A 21,130-nucleotide genomic window follows, 5' to 3' on the forward strand; every position below is an offset into this window, starting at 1 on the left:
GTGAAAACAGTCAAAATACACAGAGCAGGCAAAAAGTGGGGGTAACCATGCCAAAAAGAGGGTACTTTCCTACACCGGGCCCAAGTAATCTTTGTGGCTCCAGACTGGGCACGAAGAGTCTGGTATCCCGAGCTACTGAGCATGGACATTGATCCTCCGATCCGACTGCCCCTCTGGGAGGAACTTCTGTCGCAGCAGCAGGGGAGTGTTCTCCACCTGAACCTGTCCAGGCTCCATCTTCTTGTGTGAAGTTTGAGCGGCGACAGCTGACAGACCTTCCTGCTGAAGTCTGTAACGTTAACTTGGCAGCCAGGAGTCCCTGCACCAAGACACCTGTCATTGGAAAAGATTTGTGGCATGGTGCACTGACAACTTCTAGAATACTGAATAGGCAATCTCCTCACTGCATGTAAGTAAACACATTATTATGTACACATTAGCAATCAGTAAATAGCATAGAAAGCAATAGACATTGGTAAAAGCAATAGCAAATAGTGAGGGCCCTAGGGGAGGGCCAAACCATATACTAAAAAAGTGGAATGTGACAGGCAGTCCCCCACCTAAGGAAGTGGAATTGGTAGAAGGGAGCTGGAGGAACTAGGAACCCCAAGATGTGAGTACCAGAGTGACCCCCAAGAACCAGGAGAGCAGCGGTAAGTACCTGGTTTTCCCTAAAACCAACGGATGACTTTGGAAAAGGATTATGCAAGGCCCAACCAAGTCAGGAAGAGCCCAAAGGTGGATCCTGACAGAAGAGGACCTGCAAGGGAAAGGGACTTAGGGCCAGATGTACCAAAGGATTTTACCCATTCTGTGTCTATGGGAAAAAGCCTTCGTACATATGGCCCCAAGTCTGATTTGAGTATCCGGTTGTGGCAGGAGCCCTTCTTTCTGATGTTTTGTTTATCCTTTTTCTGGCCCAGTAGGGCTCTGCTGTAGGCACTTTCAAAGGTTCTATGTCTGTGCTTTTTGTGGTTGCCTGATAAACATTCTTTAAGTCTCCTATTGTAAATGGGTTCCTGTAGGAAGTTGGCTCTGTATGCATTTCAAAGTAAGGAATAGTATGCACAGAGTCCAAGGGTTCCCCTTAGAGGTAAGATAGTGGCAAAAAGAGATAATACTAATGCTCTATTTTGTGGTAGTGTGGTCAAGCAGTAGGCTTATCAAAGGAGTAGTGTTAAGCATTTGTTGTACATACACACAGGCAATAAATGAGGAACCACACTCAGAGACAATTCCAGGCCAATAGGTTTTTGTATAGAAAAATATATTTTCTTAGTTTATTTTAAGAACCACAGGTTCAAATTCTACATGTAATACTTTGCATGAAAGGTATTGCAGGTAAGTACTTTAGGAACTTTGAATAATCACAATAGCATATATACTTTTCAAATAAAACACATATAGCTATTTTAAAACTAGACTGTGCAATTTTCACAGTTCCTAGGGGAGGTAAGTTATTGTTAGTTCTTGCAGGTAAGTAAACCACCTACGGGGTTCAGATTTGGGTCCAAGGTAGCCCACCGTTGTCTTCGGAGGGCAGACCAGGGGGGTTTTGTAGGGCACCGGGGGGGACACAAGTTAGCACAGAAAGTACACCCTCAGCAGCGCGGGGGCGGCCGGGTGCAGTGTGCAAACAAGCGTTGGGTTTGTAATAGGAATCAATGGGAGACCAAGGGGTCTCTTCAGCGATGCAGGGGGGGGGGGGGGCTACTCGGGGTAGCCACCACGTGGGCAAGGGAGAGGGCCTCCTGGGGGTCACTCCTGCACTGGAGTTCCGATCCTTCAGGTCCTGGGGGCTGCGGATGCAGGGTCTTTTCCAGGCATCGGGATTTGGGAGTCAGACAGTCGCGGTCAGGGGGAGCCTCGGGATTCCCTCTGCCGGATGTCGCTGTGGGGGTTCAGTGGGGACAACTTTGGTTACTCACAGTCTCGGAGTCGCCGGGGAGTCCTCCCTGAAGCGTTTTCTCCACCAGTCGAGTCGGGGTCGCCGGGTTCAGAGTTGCAAGTCTCACGCTTCTGGCGGGAATTGCTGTTGTCTTTAAGTTGCTGCTTTGGAAACAAAGTTGCAGTCTTGGGTGAACAGGGCCGCTGTTCTCTGGAGTTTCTTGGTCCTTTTAGAGCAGGGCAGTCCTCTGAGGATTCAGAGGTCGCTGGTCCTGGGGAAAGCATCGCTGGAGCAGTTTTCTTCCGAAGGGGGGAGACAGGCCGGTAGGGCTGGGGCCAAAGCAGTTGGTGTCTCCATCTTCTCTGCAGGGTTTTTCAGCTCAGCAGTCCTCTTCTTCTTAGGTTGCAGGAATCTGATTTCCTAGGTTCAGGGGAGCCCCTAAATACAGAATTTAGGGGTGTGTTTAGGTCAGGGAGGGCAGTAGCCAATGGCTACTAGCCCTGAGGGTGGCTACACTCTCTTTGTGCCTCCTCCCAAGGGGAGGGGGTCACATTCCTATCCCTATTGGGGGGATCCTCCATCTGCAAGATGGAGGATTCCTAAAAGTCAGAGTCACTTCAGCTCATGTTGCCTTGGGGGCTGTCCTGACTGGCCAGTGACTCCTCCTTGTTTTTCTCATTATCTCTCCTGGACTTGCCGCCAAAAGTGGGGGCTGTGTCCAGGGGGCGGGCATCTCCACTAGCTGGAATGCCCTGGGGCATTGTAACACGAAGCCTGAGCCTTTGAGGCTCACTGCTAGGTGTTACAGTTCCTGCAGGGGGGAGGTGTGAAGCACTTCCACCCAGAGCAGGCTTTTGTTTCTGTCCCCAGAGAGCACAAAGGCTCTCACCGCATGGGGTCAGAAACACGTCTCTCAGCAGCAGGCTGGCACAGACTAGTCAGTCCTGCATTGAACAATTGGGTAAAATACAGGGGGTATCTCTAAGATGCCCTCTGTGTGCATTTTTTAATAAATCCAACACTGGCATCAGTGTGGGTTTATTAGTCTGAGAAGTTTGATACTAAACTTCCCAGTATTCAGTGTAGCCATTATGGAGCTGTGGAGTTCGTTTTTGACAGACTCCCAGACCATGTACTCTTATGGCTACCCTGCACTTACAATGTCTAAGGTTTTGCTTAGACACTGTAGGGGCATAGTGCTCATGCACATATGCCCTCACCTGTGGTATAGTGCACCCTGCCTTACGGCTGTAAGGCCTGCTAGAGGGGTGACTTACCTATGCCACAGGCAGTGTGAGGTTGGCATTGCACCCTGAGGGGAGTGCCATGTCGACTTAGTCATTTTCTCCCCACCAGCACACACAAGCTGGCAAGCAGTGTGTCTGTGCTGTGTGAGGGGTCCCTAGGGTGGCATAAGACATGCTGCAGCCCTTGGAGACCTTCCCTGGCATCAGGGCTCTTGGTACCAGGCGTACCAGTTACAAGGGACTTACCTGGGTGCCAGGGATGTGCCAATTGTGGAAACAATGGTACATTTTGTGTGAAAGAACACTGGTGCTGGGGCCTGGTTAGCAGGGTCCCAGCACACTTCTCAGTCAGGTCAGCATCAGTATCAGGCAAAAAGTGGGGGGTAACTGCAACAGGGAGCCATTTATTTACAGTTCCTTAAAGTTCTGACCCATTTGTTTCTTCCGTCTCTGTTCATTATGCCTCAGTGGGAGTTGAATTTGTTTTTGACATTTCTGATGTACTCTCCTTTCGAGCCTCTCCACGATTGTCCTCTCCAGCTTCTCATTTGAAAATAGCCTTTCTTGTGGCCATTACCTCTGCTCGCAGGGTGAATGAGCTGCATCCATGCCCACACTACCTTTCAGTCTATCCTGACAAAGTGGTGCTTCACACTAGGGCCTCATTTTTGCCAAAAGTGGTCACGCCCTTTCATGTAGGCCAATCCACCACCTTGCCTACTTTTTACTCATGCCCACATCCTTCTAGGGCAGAGGAGAGACTCCACCTCCTGGACCCAAAAAGAGTGACGTTTTACCTTGATTGCACCAAAAAGTTCTGAGTGGACAATCCACTCTTTGTTGGTTATGTGGGTGCAAGGAAAGGTCGGACATTGCTGTAGAGAACCATCTCCATATGAGTAGTACTTTGTATTAAAATGTGTTACGCACTGGCTAAGAAGCAACCTCTCTAGGGTGTGCATGCTTATTCTACCAGAGCTAAAACTGCGACTACTGCATTACCACGCAGAGTTCCAGTTCTTGACATCAGTTTGGTGACAATGTGGGCATCTGTGCACACGTTTACCAAGCACTACTGCCTGGACAGTCAGGTCCGTAGGAACAGGCAATTTGTAAGTTCGGTCGTGCAGGACCTTCTGATGTGATCTTAGTTTGCAGACCCGTCTCTGGGCATTGTTTTGTTTTTGTATCTATTATGAGGTAAGGAATCTGCAACTAGATGTCCCTATCAGATGGACAAGCTACTTACCTTTGTAATGTCTTATCTGGTAGAGGCGGTAACTAGTTGCAGATTCCCTTTCGAGACACCCACCCACCCATCCTCCACGTTCTGCCTACTTATTTCTAGGGACCGGTCAGTGTTTTTCATGGGTCAGCGCGTCTGCCGTGGAAAGCTGTGAAAAGAATTTTATGCCAACGCACTGGGGTGGCGCCTATATAGGACCTGTGATGTCGCCTATATAGGACCTGTGATGTCATTTCCACTGCGGACGATGGATGTGGAGCCGATCAATGTCTCCTATCTGCTCATAGGGATACTGCTTGAGAAAAACCTCCAGAGCCAGATTGACACCTGGGAAAATTCAATGGTAAAGAATCTGCAAATAGCTATTGTCGCTACGAGATAAGGCGTTACTGAAGGTAAGTAACTTGTCCATCAAGCTTGTTCCTTCCTACAGGGTGTTTAAAAGCTGTAATGGAAATAAACATAATACTTTCAGTATGAGACTTGTATAACAAAGAGAAAGGGGTACACTCTGTTTTACCAGGACTTCCCTGTGGAGTCTTAGTGGCATTTGATTGGCTTCCACTAATCACTTTTACCTTTAGTACTAGTGAGGTGCTGCTAGCTAGCCGGAAGGGTTGGGCTGACAGCTTTCACACGGTGCGAGATCAGACTCAGTCCACCACCCTGAGTGATGCTGCCACCCGAAATCTAGCAGTCTCGTTACTATAACTGCCAATGTTAGCTAGACACTGGCTTTATGGATTTTCCAAGTATCTCTGTCTCAGGTGCAGAAGGCACCCTAATTACCTTATACATAGTCCTCTGTGGTATTAGGAAATATGCTCCTCTGCTAGAAAGGTAGAACCTATTGGATGCTGTAGGTTGTTCAACCTTGAACCTTTAAAAGGACCTCCCCGGTTGGTGTTTCTATCTTTGAACAATTCAATTCCATTTTTAAAAATGGCGGGCCAAAACAGGGTCGTAATTGCAGCAAACTTGATAATTTAAAAACTCCAGATAGATATCATTATACTGAAACAAGCCAATCTTGTTCCTTTCTGGACTTCCGAGCAATGAAACGAGTATGTGAAATAAAGAAAAGATTCACAGCACTCATCTGAAGTTTCCATAAAAAAGGAAGAGAAACCTTCCCAACAGGAATCACAATTTATTTAAAAAATAAAAATAAAAAAAACACAGCACTTTCGGCTAGAACTGCCACACATAATGAGATCTTTACTGAAGAAAAGGACTTGGGCACTGTCTCAGCTAGACAGCGCGGAAGGGGTCATAATAGTTTGCTGGTATCTTCAAGAGCTTTTGGATGCAACAGCAACTAACGCCTTTTTAGTATTCAAAACTGCGGACATGAGAGGCTTCCCCACCCAGATAGTTTACAAAAAGAAAACTCAAATTGAGGGAGACATAGAGTGCTCGATTCAAGATATATTCTGGGAAAAACTAACGTTATTTTATGACATCTATTGACAGAAAACGATTGGCCAACAGAATTTGTTTGTAAATTCCCGCTAGGGGCCGATATCATTATGCCCCCTTTCTCGGTCCTTGTTCTGAAGAAATTAGACAGGGTTACGCAGTCGATTAGGCATTGGCACAAGTCCCGGCCCTGTATCGCAACCATGTAGGATAGGACAAAGACTCCTCCTACCACGCAATACCGTTAAGATCAACACCAGTACCACAACCCTAGTATCCCAATAAACATGAAGGTAAAGCACAAGTGAGAGAATTACTCACACAACTTTGAGGACCAGGTTGTAATAGAACCCTGTATATCACCAATAAACAACTTTATTCCCTGTAGCTAAGTCAGACCATTCATACAGAATAGTCTTAGATGATAGACATTTAAGCAGTCACACACTCGCATTTGCTAAACAAAATGCACACAGCGCTCATTAACAATTTAGTGTGAAAAAAATACGAAACAACCTTGGATATTTCCAATGTTTTTTTTCTGCCAAAATATAGCACCTGAAAGCAGGGATCAGATTGCCTTCAGTGTGCTAGGATCACAAAGGAGATTTTGCCGACTCCCACAATTGTATAAGAACAGTCCTGGACTGTTCTCAGCATGTGTAACTATGCTACACAACATTGATCCTGAGGCGTTGTCCTATGTAGATCACATCTACTTAACTAATGACGACCTAGTCACACACCTAAGACGGGTGGACCGCATTGTGGTGGTTTCACTGAAATAGGCTACAAATTGAATTTCAAGAAAACACTAATTGCCTTTCTCAATGTCCTGTTTTTGGGATGTGAGTTATCAGACAAAGGATAGAGCCTGGCGCCCCACTTTCTAGAATGGTGCGCAAAATTGCCACCATCTAATACTATCAAAACGCTACAATCCTTCTTTGGCTTTTTCAATTTTGGCAGAACATACATCCCATATAATGCACAATGCATAATCCCACTTTGAATTGATATGTCCAGACTTTTCAATTAAATATTGGACAGTTGAACACACGCATTCTCAGAGCATTACAGCAGGATATACTTGAAGCAAAACATCTACATACATGAGATAACAAAACAAACTTTGTCATCGGAGACATTGCTGATTCCATTGGGTTCACCTATGTACCATTCAATGAAGGTAATACTGTCCCCATAGCTTACGAATCACATTTGTATTCAAACGCTGAACAATGCTTTGCTCCAACTGAGAAAATTCTGACTGCTGTTCAGATGGCTATCATAAAAGAGAGACCTCTGGCCCAAGGGAAACCTATTGTTATCGTGACTCCTATACAAGCCTTAGAGGCTGTGACAAAAGCCAATGTTCCAAAAGCATTGCATCCACGTTGGATTCAATGGTCCACCTCTCTGACTGCCACTAATGTTGATTGTTTTTGATCCAAAAACTTCAGACCCAAGAGTTCCTTCAATATGAACTTGAATACCCAACTCCTACAAACATTGCGCCTCTAGATCAATATGAAATTATTTACACTGATGGTTCAGCACAACTAGCGGTAGGCACCAAATAGCAATACTCCACCGATGCGCGTCTGTGAGCGGATTCATGAGGGACGGTAAGTTCTACCCCAAAACACATACATGCATACCTCAGGGGACTTGTAGGAAAGCACCCTTTTTGGCATGATTAGCTTGCACTTTTTGCCTGGTATCTGATGTGATTTTGACTGAAAGTGCACTGGGTCGCTGCCAACTAGGTCCCCAGTGTCCGAGCCCTCTCACAGAACTGCACACTTGTTCTTCACAATTGACACACTCTTTAGCACCCTCTTTAAGTCCCTTGTAAATGGTATCCCTGGTACCTAGGGTACTAAGGAAGGTCCCTGAGAGCTGCAGCACCCTCCAGGACCCTTCACCAAACCCACACAGTGCTGCCATTGCAGACTGCATGTGTTGGAGCAGGTAAACTTGAAAACATGACCTCTGATGGGGTTGTAGGGGACCTGGCACACGTAGGGGACCTGTGTGCCAGGTCCCCTACGACTGCATGTGCCAGGTGTAAGTCACCCCTAAAGCAGAGTGCATCGGGACACATGTGAGGGCATATCTGCATGAGCAGATATGCGCCTGCTATGTCTCTCGATTCTAAGACATAGTAAGTGAACAGGGAAGCCATTTTAAATACATGTGCTGGACACTGGTCACTAAGTTTCCCAGCTACATGATGGGTTCTCTGAACCAAGGGATGTTTGGTATGAAACGTCTCAGATTAATAAACAGTCACTAATTCCAGTGAGGGATTTATTAATAAATGCACCCAGAGGACATCATAGAGGTGCCACCTGAAACCCTACCAGCTACTAGTGTGTTAACTGACTAGTCCTGACCAGTTCAGCTGCCTTAGCCGCGTTTCTGACCCTCCAAGGTGAGACCCAGCATTCTCGAGGGCCATTGACAAAAGCGTGCACTGGGATGGGGTGTTAGCACCTCACCCAGGCAGGATGGACATTCCAGGACGGGAAACTTAAAGGCCTAGCCAGCCTTTGTAATGTGACCCAGGTCTCTCCAGATGGCGACGATGACCCTTCCCCAGACCCCACTTTTGGAGGTAGAACAGGCAGGACAATTACTCAGATTAGGTGGTGTGCCCGCTTAATGCCAGTCCCAGCGGTAAGGTATAAGAGCTGAAGCGGCACCACTTTTTACATTCCTCCATCTTTGTTTGAAAGGAATTGGGTCTCTGTGGTTAGGGTTATGCCCACTTCCCATCAGAGGTGGTCATAGATAGAGTTTAGTCACTCTGAAGGTGATCAGCCCATTGGCTACCACCTAGCACTCTCATTAACGCCCCTAAATGGAGTATTTAGTTGGCATACCTGAATTCTAGAACTCCGATCCTGACGACCTAAGAAATAAAAGACAAAGAAGAGATGAATCTGCAGAAGAGGAGGTGGAGGAGCAGCTGACCTGGTACCAACCCTGCAGGCTTGTCTGCACTCCTCGGCTGACTCAACACCAAAAGACGCCTCGTCCTGCAGCTGGGAGGACTGCTTGCGTTCGAAAAGACTCAAGTCTCCTGTGAGCAGCAGACCTGCTCTCCAACAAACTCCTAGGACAGGACTCGGCTGCCTCTGGAACTGTAAAGATGCGGACCCTACACCTGAAGACACCACTGCACCCACAGTCGCCGACCCGAGTGGGTGTGGACCACTGGTGTCAGCAAACTCCCCCAGCTGTCCTGAGTCAAAATCCTTCTTGGTTTCACCCTTGCTGTACTTCCTGAAGTCTCTGCATGCAGGCCCTCTCTGCCGCAACCTCTGTGGTGGCAGAAACCTGACACCTAAAACAGCCGCTGCACCCATCTCTGCCAGCCCGAGTTGAAGTGGACCCTTGGTGTCAACAACGTGCCCCACCTCTACTAAGCTAGAGTCAACTGTGGTTTCACCCGTCCTGAACTCCCAGACGATGTCTGCAGCCTCAAACTACAGGTCCCCTAACCATGACAAGGAAACTCTACACAAAGACAAGGAAAACATTACGCCAAAAGACACCCCTGCATCCGTCACCCCTGGGCCTTGGAGAAGAGGACCAAAGGTAGACTTCTGTCCTTGAGCACCCCACATTTGTGACCTACCTGTCAGTTGCCCCTGACTGGCTCTCTAGCCAGAGCATGCAGCTTAAATCCACGGAGACCAATCCCCTTTGAAATACATTGCACACCCGATGCATACTGCACCTGCCCGCCTTTGGGCTCTCTGGAATGACCTGCTGGTGTGGTCCTGACCCTTTCCCAGTGCTTATCTTAAGTCTACATGATTGGTCCTGTGACTCATCAATAAGTGCTTGTTTGCTGAATATGTTTTCCTCCCGTAGGTTAATATTGAAGATCTCTGAATTTGCATTCGATTTTTTAAACTAAAAAGTATTTATACTTAAAAACGAACTTCCCTCTTAACAAAGATCTTGGGTTTAAAGTGTATATATAAAAAAATATATATATTTTTTTTAATTTTTTTTTTTTAAATAAATTGGTCTCGGATTTATTCTTTGTGTCTTATTTATTGCCTCTGTGAGTACAACAAATGCTTAGCACTACCCTCTGATAAGCCTAACTGCTCGCCCACACTGCCACAAAATAGAGGGTTAGTCCTATCTACTTTTGCCTCTGCAAACCAATTGGCTATCCCTAGACTCTGCACAGTGTACTTCTTTTTAGGGCACGATATAGAGAACCAGCTTCTCACAGGACTGCACTGCACAATTGGCAGAGCTTAAGGCTCTATTATTGGCACTGGAACATATGGACTCTGAACTTCTAATACTCATTGTGTGTGATTCATATTATTGTGTCAACTCCTTTAGTGAATATCTGCATTACTGCCGCCAGAATGAGTTCAGAGATTCAAAAGGGAGCACCATCAGATGCATACACCTGTGGGGGTGGGTGGTGTAACCTATCTAAAGTAGACACTATCAAATACCCATGTAGTACATACAGTGAGCCATCAACTTGTAGGATTACATGTTGCAGTAAACACTTTGGCAGATGAAGCAGCCAAGAAAGCAGAAGCCACCACTTCTGTTGCTGTGATTACTTGTTCTAGGACGAGGATGGATGATGAAACACTGGCTGCTGTGAAAACTTTGGCTGACAAGCTAGCCCTTGCCAAAGGTGTGTTCCACCAAATATTCCTACCATCTCAGTGCTCAAAATTTTGCAATTGCAACCATACCAGGGGTGGGTGATCATGTGATCCCCAACCAAAACCAGAGATTTTATCTAATAAAAGAGGTGCATAAAGGTGTTGCTTCTGCCCAGGCAGGTGTGGCGGCTACAATGTAATTATTGCAAAAACGCTATTGGTGTCCAGGTCTATACAAAGAAACCAGACAGAATGTCCTTTGTTGTGACACCTGCCAACAAATAGGAGGGTCCACCACGAAACACCCACCTCAGACACCCCTCCTAATTTCCAACAAACCACTACAATGTGTGTAGCTCGACTATTGTGGTACCCAAACACCTGATGGTGCATACAAATACACCTTATTTGCAGTTGAGTTTTGCTCCAGATTTCAGTGTATATGGCCACAATGATCAGCTGACGCTCGAACGGTTATTAAAGATTTAGAAGTCTTCATTGGGAAATATGCAGTTGCAGCATTCCATTCAGACCAGGGCTCTGCTTTTGGCTCAAGGGAATTCAGGGACACCATGGCGGCGATGGGTGTCCAACTCCATTTCTCGTCTCCTTATAATCCCAAGGGAAATGTGGTGGTGGAGCGGAAAAGCCGGGATTTAAAGCAATCCTTAACAGTAAGGGTAATAGGTAGGGGTCGGAGTTGGCTTAACCACATCTGTGGAGTCCAGAGAGCACTAAATAATCTACCCTGAAGGTCCTTTGAAGGGCGCTCCTCATATGAGGTTCTGTTCTGCATTCCTATGTATGTCCCAGATCTTGATGGCCGTGGCGCAGTGGTGGCAGCCACACCTTTTCACATAAATGAACGTGTCACTGTCTTACAGGAATTACAACAGTTCCGTGATGAAAACTCATCTGCATGTGCAGCCTCCTTGGGATTAAGGGGTTCACCAACAACATCCACCGGCTGGATTCCAAAAGTTGGGATTCTAGTGCATGAAAAGATTGCTGTAAAAAAGGAATTTGGCCCTTCATATCTTGCACCAGTCCTGGGAATACACGGTACGAGAATTTTCATTCTACCACCTCTGCCTGGTTCTAAAGAAAACCACTCTGTTTCAGTTGACAGTGTCATGTCACACCATATGACCAGTCCTACACAGTAGACCATGAGGACTCCTGGGCAGTTCCCGAACCCCTCTCACTGCCAGTCAGGATGTCCCTCTTCAGGATTTAACCAGCAGTGATGAGACTTCACCAATCTTGTCAAGTGTGGAAAATGAACTTTCATTAGTACTTATCAGTATATTTGCGCTGAGAAATGCCAAACGTTCTGAGCTATATTATTCAAATTCAACACAAACAGTTGGAATCGCTTACTACGAACCACTAAGGGATACATTCTCAGACACCAGCTCCATTGTTTGCACGAACTGCGCCTGGATATTTTGCTGGCATCAAAGATTCTTTCATTTCTTCAACATCTTCAACTGCACCTGTATCAGGAGCACGTAGGGTATTGAATGGGGTCAAAATGATCTAGCTGATTCATCCATGGAGTTATCTATGGGCCCTGTTAACACTGCTTGCCTTCCATTTTTGGATTGGTTTTGTCATTGCTTTCTTTCTGTTGATACATGGTCATTATCTTCCTGAACATTCTGCTGTTGGACTGGTAGATGAGGTTTTGAAGCCTCACCTGTCCTAACATAAGGGCCGCACAGACTTGTCCCTAGCGGACATTTCAGCAATACTAGTTTCTGATGAGATTGATTGGGATAAAGTATAGTTTAATATTTTCGGGCCCACAGAAATTATTCAAATTCCATATGTGTTCCAAGCGTGTATACATGATATAACAACACCTGGGGTTTTTGATGATTGGGATGTGAAACTGTTGATACTGTGCTTGAATACTATGCTGTGTTTCAAAGTGAAGATGTTTACCAAACAGCAGCAAATTATAAGGGAAATGGTCTGTTACCATCATTTCAAACATCACTTTATACATAAAGCCAGCACACGAGAACTGTTCACAGTTGCACACAGTAGGAGCAATGTCCAGCTCCGCCAGTGGGGAGTTGTAAAACAGATGTAGAAAAGTTTGTATATTTTATTGGGCATGAAGTTAAAATGCTGAGTCTTATTATTTTAAACTACCTCCTATGAAATTGAAGAATGTCTTGTTAACAGACACCAAATTAATGTATTCTTATTCTTTAGGTACTCAGTTGGATATTGAAGGCTGTGAATATTGCAGTCGATTGACTTGGAGTATGGGGAACTAAAAGTTGGCAGATACAGGGATGGGAAGCTTCATTTAGAGCATGTCTCATTCCTCTTGCAAATTATATTTGTATATGAAACTGTAAAACAAGTTGTTTAGGCTTAGCAAAGATTAAGGAATTGAATGCACCTAGTATTCAGTCACCAGCTAAATTGACAAATGGCAAAAGACTTTAAATGGTACTGAAGAACAGCTTAACATGTGGGTCCAAAATGGAACATTTAATTCAACACTTTGAGGTCCAAACGAGTGGTTATTGTGGCCAGTGGACACAAATGGTTGTCATTCATGCTTTGTAAACTCCACAGGGGGGTTTTAGAGCGAGTAGACCTGACCCTTGTTGCATCTCACACCACCACTCCGGTTTCATCACCACATACACAGCATGCATCAGTTGTGTCAACAATGGTTGAAATCTTCCATACTAGCATCTGTTAAAGAACACCTTAGTCTCTGGTCAGAAAACAGACCTACAAGATTTCTTGGTAGGTTCTAGAAAACTGCTCACATAACGCTTCTTATATGCAATATAAAATGAGATTTGGAAACTTTCATAAAAAGAAGCCACCGCCCGGTTGAGGCAAATAGATCAGGACAACCTCCGGAAAGCTCTAGCCGTTGTAGATGATGGTATGAACACTTTGTCCAACCACATTTACACCCGAAACAATATTGATTCATCTGCAAGTGACATCACACAAAATGATTTGTAATTTTTACACCCTGGGCAGTCTCAACTTAGGTCCATTATGCAGTTAGGTTGGACGTTACAGGTTCTGAAAAGATGTCGCGTACCCTGGCAACATGTCCGCTCCAGGGAACCTATTTTCTGTTTTATCTTGATGCGAAAGCAACAAATAATGGATAAGAAAGAAGCAATTTATATAATGTTAAACATCGAAAACTTAGAAAAATTGGCTTTCACTGTGGCAGAAATACCATCTACAGTTTGTTTAGTACATGGGGTAATTAATCTGCCCATTTCAACAATAATGTTCACCTTGTGCTGGAAGCACATTCCTGTAGGCAGATTTAAAAAGTTAGGAGGTAGTTACATCCATGAGGTGTGGGAGCTACTTTTTATGTACAAATGTTTCATTGCATGAAGGAGGTCTTAGCAGAAGCGAATGTGAGCCTTCTGTGAGTAATTCAATGATTTGTAAACAGCTGTGTTTGCGCGGAGCATGTAATACTTTAGCTGTGGTTTAGCTTGTTGTTCGAATGGTGTTCCTGTCCCTTTGATTCGTCCAGCGTTCCAGGTGCTCTCGAATGGGAGTTATGTGATGGTGAATGGAGAAGGCTGTTGTGGAATTCGAGCCGGAATTGCCTACATAATTTTGGTCTCCCAAATTGTGACTTGTGCAAAAGGGCTTTTCCCCCCCCCTCCTACGCGAGAAATAAAAGTAGCATAAGTGTGGCCTTATCTTGCTACTTCAAATGTAAAGTTTGGCGAGCTGACTGAAAGCTCGTTTGTTTCAAAAACATGTGGCGCTCACAACTGCCCACAAGACCTATGTTCTTCAAGTTTTAAATACAAACTTTTCAAAACATTTTTCACGTATCTAATACCACTGGTATGGTACATTTCTTTAAGGCTGTCAGTTCTGGTTGTCATCGCAGACTCCTCTATATTTGGCATAATACCTTCAGCCATACACTCAATATTTATGAGTGTTTTGAGGGGATTCCCTGTTACTTTGGCATTAATTGGCGGCATTTTGCTGTTGCTGGTTTTCATTCGCAATAGCTGCCCCATATCAACAAGGACGACTGATGGCACTTCCAACAGCCCAACTATGTTGTGAACACATGATTTTGGAGCACTACTCCTGGAAGAACTGGACTCCAACTGTTCTCTGTCATTCAGACAGGTTCTGAATTGCATGCAGCCAGTCTTTCAATGTTTGTGCCCATTCAAACATACACTGGAAGTGTCTTGCTATGCAGCGCATGCCTTTTTTTGGACGCTGATCTGTTGATGTTCTCTGTGAGGGTTCGTTACCAGACCTGCACATTGAGATTGTGCTTGTTACGAGAAGCTTCATATGAGCCGCCCTTTGTGGATCAAGGGGCTTCTGGGGGTCTATAACATCTGGCACTGCACGGGATGCTGCCGCCTCAGTCGGAGTTATGGCTGAGGCAAAGGACCATGCATGCTACCTCACTTTCATTGTCACCGAACTGATTAATTTTTCACCTGGCTAAGTGGAATCTTTCCTGAATTCACTAAAAATAGATGACATTGGCTAGTTTTTAAAAAAAAAAAAAAAATTTTTTTAGGATCATGATTATTTTTGATGGTCTGACATTTGGCTTTAATTTGATAGAATATTTTTTATAATAATCTAAACTGACTTTTAAAATTTGGCTTGATTTTGGTCAGTCAATACTTTCTTACTTTTGATACGAATTGTTGTGGGCATAGTGATTTAAGCAGTAGGTTATATTTTTATAGACCTTGTAACACTCGAACCGACAATGGAGACGGTGTTGTGAGGTTATTTTAGCTTTTATGTGGGCACATTAATTTTAGCTTGGGTATGAGCCCTGTGCCATTTCACCTAGTCACTTGTCATTTTATCCCTCTTATTATTTTAGCAAGGCTTCATTTTAGTGGTGATGTTTATTATTTTTAGCAGTTGCACTGCCATGCAGAATTTGTTATTAATTTCCCTGCATAGACATTTTCATCCTGTACTCACTCCAAGGCTGCACACAATAGTTAGTACAATTTGTACCCTAAACAGAAAAATACTTGTTCTCAGGGCAGTTCTTAGAACAATATGATGTTTTATTATAAAACAACTTGCTGCCTCCACCACCTTAGAGGGGACATTCCAACCAGTCTACCATCTCATGCAGCACATTGTTGACGTTTCTGCTGAGAAACTGTGCTTCCTCCAAGTGTAAATGGTATGACTCCCAGCAGACTAAGACCTTCCTGGGACTAGATGGCGGAGCAGGGCAGGCTACCACTGCTATTTGCTCTCATGGGGGAACTTAGTAGTGTAGGTAGAGACATTAGATACACTAGTGTGACAATATGATGGGATTCTTCCTGTATTTCACTTTCCTGGTCACTGCTGTAATAGTGTGGCTTCATTCTCCTCATAATCGCAATTCATGCCTTTCTACATAAAACGCAGTTGCCTCAATAAAATCTATTGAACCAAATCCTGCTTCTGTTTGTCTTTGCATGTATGAGACTGGTATAACCGAGAGAAAGGGGTACAGTCTGTTTTACCATGACTTTCTTCCGGAGTCTTGGTGTGTCATGCAATAGGATGCCACAAGTCACTTTTCCCTCTGGTACTGATAAGATGCTGCTAGCTAGCTGGAAGTGTTAGGCTGACAGCTGTCACAGGATGTGGGATCAGACTCAGTACCCCACGATTGGTGGTGCTGCTGACCGATATCGAGGAGTCTCATTATTGCAGCTGGAGTCCTATGACACCACTCTATTTGCATGAACATAATGGCCGAACATTGTACACGAGGAGTCCCAAACTAACAATGAAGATTTATGCAAATCAGGAGTACCTCAAATTAAGATATTAAAGCATCTGTAGGTAACATTTTCTTTTGGGTTGCAGTGGAAATATCTTATCTCTGTCTTGCACACAACATTTTGTTTGCTTAAAATATACTACGTATGCTTTAACACTTTAACAGTGATTACATTTGGGGTGTGTTTGGGGCTTAAAGTGTAGAACACTGAGCAAAAAAGTCATCTAATAAAAATATCAGTATTTGTAATGATAGCAGTTTCTTTCGTTTGACTGGGTTTCTTTAAATGTTGTTAAGGCATAAATAAACCTTTGTTTTCTCCACTTTTAGTTTTCATATCCTGGGACATGCTGGTCCTTCTATAAAGCAGGATTTCTACAGCGTGAATGGCCTCGCCAGTCAACTTCTTAATTCAACCTTTGTAAACCTCGAGAATCTACCAGACTACAGGCTGCGCACAATGCTCCATATCCTTTTTACAAGAAGATCCTATTTAGCTTTTCATAGTAAATTGAAAATGTACGTTTGTTTGTTAGATGTTTGACATGCTCTTTGCTTGCTCTAGCTTTCAGTAAGGCAGAGGGTGGCTTTTGAAGATTGTCAATATACTGAGGTAAATTGCCTTCATAATCTATATTTCATTCTTATCCTGTCTCGTGGAAGGAACCGAGTAGACTGCACAACTTATTCTTTTGTCTGGTACAGCATACAACAGAAAGAGCTAATGGTGTATCTCAGCATGGGTGCACCCTCATACAATACACAAGGTCAAAATAAATTCTGTCCTCCTACAGTTCAACAGTAATACATAGTCCTTTGCTGTAAATCTAATTTAATATGGCACAAATAATGGTGGGCGAAATAGGGTTGTACAAAGCAGTGCCAGCTAGTCATCTTTAAAGATCTTCGAGCAAGCGCATACAGATTTTGGCTTGCACTGTTTATTTTAACCATCCCCTTTTGCAATATAACAAAAATCATACAGTAGGTATCCCTGTGCATCAGATGAGGAACAAGATACATTTAGATATGGCAGTCATTCTCTGTAATCTCACTCGCGCCCTCCTTATTACAGTAAATATCTTGGCCCCCTCCAGACATCCAGTTGATCAGGTACCAAGGGCCCTGATGCCAGGGAAGGTCTCTAAGGGCTGCAGCATGTCTTATACCACCCTGGGGACCCCCCACTCAGCACATGCACACTGCCTCACAGCTTGTGTGTGCTGGTGGGGAGAAAATGACTAAGTCGACATGGCACTCGCCTCAGAGTGCCATGCCCACCTGTAGGAAGTTGGCTCTGTATGTGCTATTTCAAAGTAAGGAATAGCATGCACAGAGTCCAAGGGTTCCCCTTAGAGGTAAAATAGTGGTAAAAATAGATAATACTAATGCTCTATTTTGTGGTAGTGTGGTCGAGCAGTAGGCTTATCCAAGGAGTAGTGTTAAGCATTTGTTGTACATACACATAGACAATAAATGAGGTACACACACTCAGAGACAAATCCAGCCAATAGGTTTTGTTATAGAAAAATATCTTTTCTTAGTTTATTTTAAGAACCACAGGTTCAAATTGAACATGTAATATCTTGTTTGAAAGGTATTGCAGGTAAGTACATTAGGAACTTTGAATCATTTCAATTGCATGTATACTTTTCAAGTTATTGACAAATAGCTACTTTAAAAGTGGACACTTAGTGCAATTTTCACAGTTCCTGGGGGAGGTAAGTTTTTATTAGTTTTACCAGGTAAGTAAGACACTTACAGGGTTCAGTTCTTGGTCCAAGGTAGCCCACCGTTGGGGGTTCGGAGCAACCCCAAAGTTACCACACCAGCAGCTCAGGGCCGGTCAGGTGCAGAGTTCAAAGTGGTGCCCAAAACGCATAGGCTAGAATGGAGAGAAGGGGGTGCCCCGGTTCCGGTCTGCTTGCAGGTAAGTACCCGCGTCTTCGGAGGGCAGACCAGGGGGGTTTTGTAGGGCACCGGGGGGGACACAAGCCCACACAGAAATTTCACCCTCAGCAGCGCGGGGGCGGCCGGGTGCAGTGTAGAAACAAGCGTCGGGTTTGCAATGTTAGTCAATGTGAGATCAAGGGATCTCTTCAGCGCGGCAGGCAGGCAAGGGGGGGCTTCCTCGGGGAAACCTCCACTTGGGCAAGGGAGAGGGACTCCTGGGGGTCACTTCTCCAGTGAAAGTCCGGTCCTTCAGGTCCTGGGGGCTGCGGGTGCAGGGTCTTTTCCAGGCGTCGGGACTTAGGTTTCAGAGAGTCGCGGTCAGGGGAAGCCTCGGGATTCCCTCTGCAGGCGGCGCTGTGGGGGCTCAGGGGGGACAGGTTTTGGTACTCAGTCGTAGAGTAGTCCGGGGGTCCTCCCTGAGGTGTTGGTTCTCCACCAGCCGAGTCGGGGTCGCCGGGTGCAGTGTTGCAAGTCTCACGCTTCTTGCGGGGAGTTGCAGGGTTCTTTAAAGCTGCTTCTGGAAACAAAGTTGCAGTCTTTTTGGAGCAGGTCCGCTGTCCTCGGGAGTTTCTTATCGTCGTCGAAGTAGGGCAGTCCTCAGAGGATTCAGAGGTCGCTGGTCCCTTTGGAAGGCGTCGCTGGAGCAGAGTTCTTTGGAAGGCAGGAGACAGGCCGGTGAGTTTCTGGAGCCAAGGCAGTTGTCTTCTGGACTTCCTCTGCAGGGGTTTTCAGCTGGGCAGTCCTTCTTCTTGTTGTTGCAGGAATCTGATTTTCTAGGGTTCAGGGTAGCCCTTAAATACTAAATTTAAGGGCGTGTTTAGGTCTGGGGGGTTAGTAGCCAATGGCTACTAGTCCTGAGGGTGGGTACACCCTCTTTGTGCCTCCTCCCAAGGGGAGGGGGACACAATCCTAACCCTATTGGGGGAATCCTCCATCTGCAAGATGGAGGATTTCTAAAAGTTAGAGTCACCTCAGCTCAGGACACCTTAGGGGCTGTCCTGACTGGCCAGTGACTCCTCCTTGTTGCTTTCTTTGTTCCCTCCAGCCTTGCCGCCAAAAGTGGGGGCCGTGGCCGGAGGGGGCGGGCAACTCCACTAAGCTGGGGTGCCCTGCTGGGCTGTGACAAAGGGGTGAGCCTTTGAGGCTCACCGCCAGGTGTCACAGCTCCTGCCTGGGGGAGGTGTTAGCATCTCCACCCAGTGCAGGCTTTGTTACTGGCCTCAGAGTGACAAAGGCACTCTCCCCATGGGGCCAGCAACATGTCTCTAGTGTGGCAGGCTGCTGGGACTAGTCAGCCTACACAGACAGTCGGTTAAGTTTCAGGGGGCACCTCTAAGGTGCCCTCTGTGGTGTATTTTACAATAAAATGTACACTGGCATCAGTGTGCATTTATTGTGCTGAGAAGTTTGATACCAAACTTCCCAGTTTTCAGTGTAGCCATTATGGTGCTGTGGAGTTCGTATTTGACAGACTCCCAGACCATATACTCTTATGGCTACCCTGCACTTACAATGTCTAAGGTTTTGTTTAGACACTGTAGGGGTACCATGCTCATGCACTGGTACCCTCACCTATGGTATAGTGCACCCTGCCTTAGGGCTGTAAGGCCTGCTAGAGGGGTGTCTTACCTATACTGCATAGGCAGTGAGAGGCTGGCATGGCACCCTGAGGGGAGTGCCATGTCGACTTACTCGTTTTGTCCTCACTAGCACACACAAGCTGGCAAGCAGTGTGTCTGTGCTGAGTGAGAGGTCTCCAGGGTGGCATAAGACATGCTGCAGCCCTTAGAGACCTTCCTTGGCATCAGGGCCCTTGGTACTAGAAGTACCAGTTACAAGGGACTTATCTGGATGCCAGGGTCTGCCAATTGTGGATACAAAAGTACAGGTTAGGGAAAGAACACTGGTGCTGGGACCTGGTTAGCAGGCCTCAGCACACTTTCAATTGTAAACATAGCATCAGCAAAGGCAAAAAGTCAGGGGGCAACCATGCCAAGGAGGCATTTCCTTACACAACCCCCCCCCCCCCCCCCCCCCCCAAACGAAAGAGGATGAGACTAACCTTTCCCAAGAGAGTCTTCATTTTCTAAGTGGAAGAACCTGGAAAGGCCATCTGCATTGGCATGGGCAGTCCCAGGTCTGTGTTCCACTATAAAGTCCATTCCCTGTAGGGAGATGGACCACCTCAACAGTTTAGGATTTTCACCTTTCATTTGCATCAGCCATTTGAGAGGTCTGTGGTCAGTTTGAACTAGGAAGTGAGTCCCAAAGAGGTATGGTCTCAGCTTCTTCAGGGACCAAACCACGGCAAAGGCCTCCCTCTCAATGGCACTCCAACGCTGCTCCCTGGGGAGTAACCTCCTGCTAATGAAAGCAACAGGCTGGTCAAGGCCATCATCATTTGTTTGGGACAAAACTGCCCCTATCCCATGTTCAGAGGCATCTGTCTGCACAATGAACTGCTTAGAATAATCTGGAGCTTTTAGAACTGGTGCTGAGGACATTGCTTGTTTCAGGGTGTCAAAGGCCTGTTGGCATTCTACAGTCCAGTTCACTTTCTTGGGCATCTTCTTGGAGGTGAGTTCAGTGAGGGCTGTCACAATGGATCCATATCCCTTCACAAACCTCCTGTAGTACCCAGTCAAGCCAAGGAATGCCCTGACTTGAGTCTGGGTTTTTGGAGCTGCCCAGTCCAGAATAGTCTGGATCTTAGGCTGGAGTGGCTGAACTTGGCCTCCACCTACAAGGTGTCCCAAGTAAACCACAGTTCCCTGCCCTATCTGGCATTTGGATGCCTTGATAGAGAGGCCTGCAGATTGCAGAGCCTTCAAAACCTTCTTCAGGTGGACCAGGTGATCCTGCCAGGTGGAGCTAAAGACAGCAATATCATCAAGATAAGCTGTGCTAAAGGACTCCAAGCCAGCAAGG

The 21,130-nt window shown here is 45.7% G+C and overlaps 1 protein-coding gene across 1 annotated transcript in view; it reads left to right on the forward strand.

Moving 5' to 3' along the window:
• The window catches only part of XPO5 (exportin 5), a 579,115-nt gene that overhangs the window by 326,109 nt on the left and 231,876 nt on the right, over positions 1 to 21,130 (forward strand). Inside the window, exon 23 of the mRNA XM_069236247.1 lies at positions 16,580 to 16,716. Within this exon, the coding sequence (XP_069092348.1) occupies positions 16,580 to 16,716 (137 nt within the window). The remainder of the gene's footprint in view (positions 1 to 16,579; positions 16,717 to 21,130) is intronic.

The sequence above is a fragment of the Pleurodeles waltl genome, chromosome 5 (assembly GCF_031143425.1).
Source record: "Pleurodeles waltl isolate 20211129_DDA chromosome 5, aPleWal1.hap1.20221129, whole genome shotgun sequence".
NCBI classification, from domain to species: domain Eukaryota; kingdom Metazoa; phylum Chordata; class Amphibia; order Caudata; family Salamandridae; genus Pleurodeles; species Pleurodeles waltl.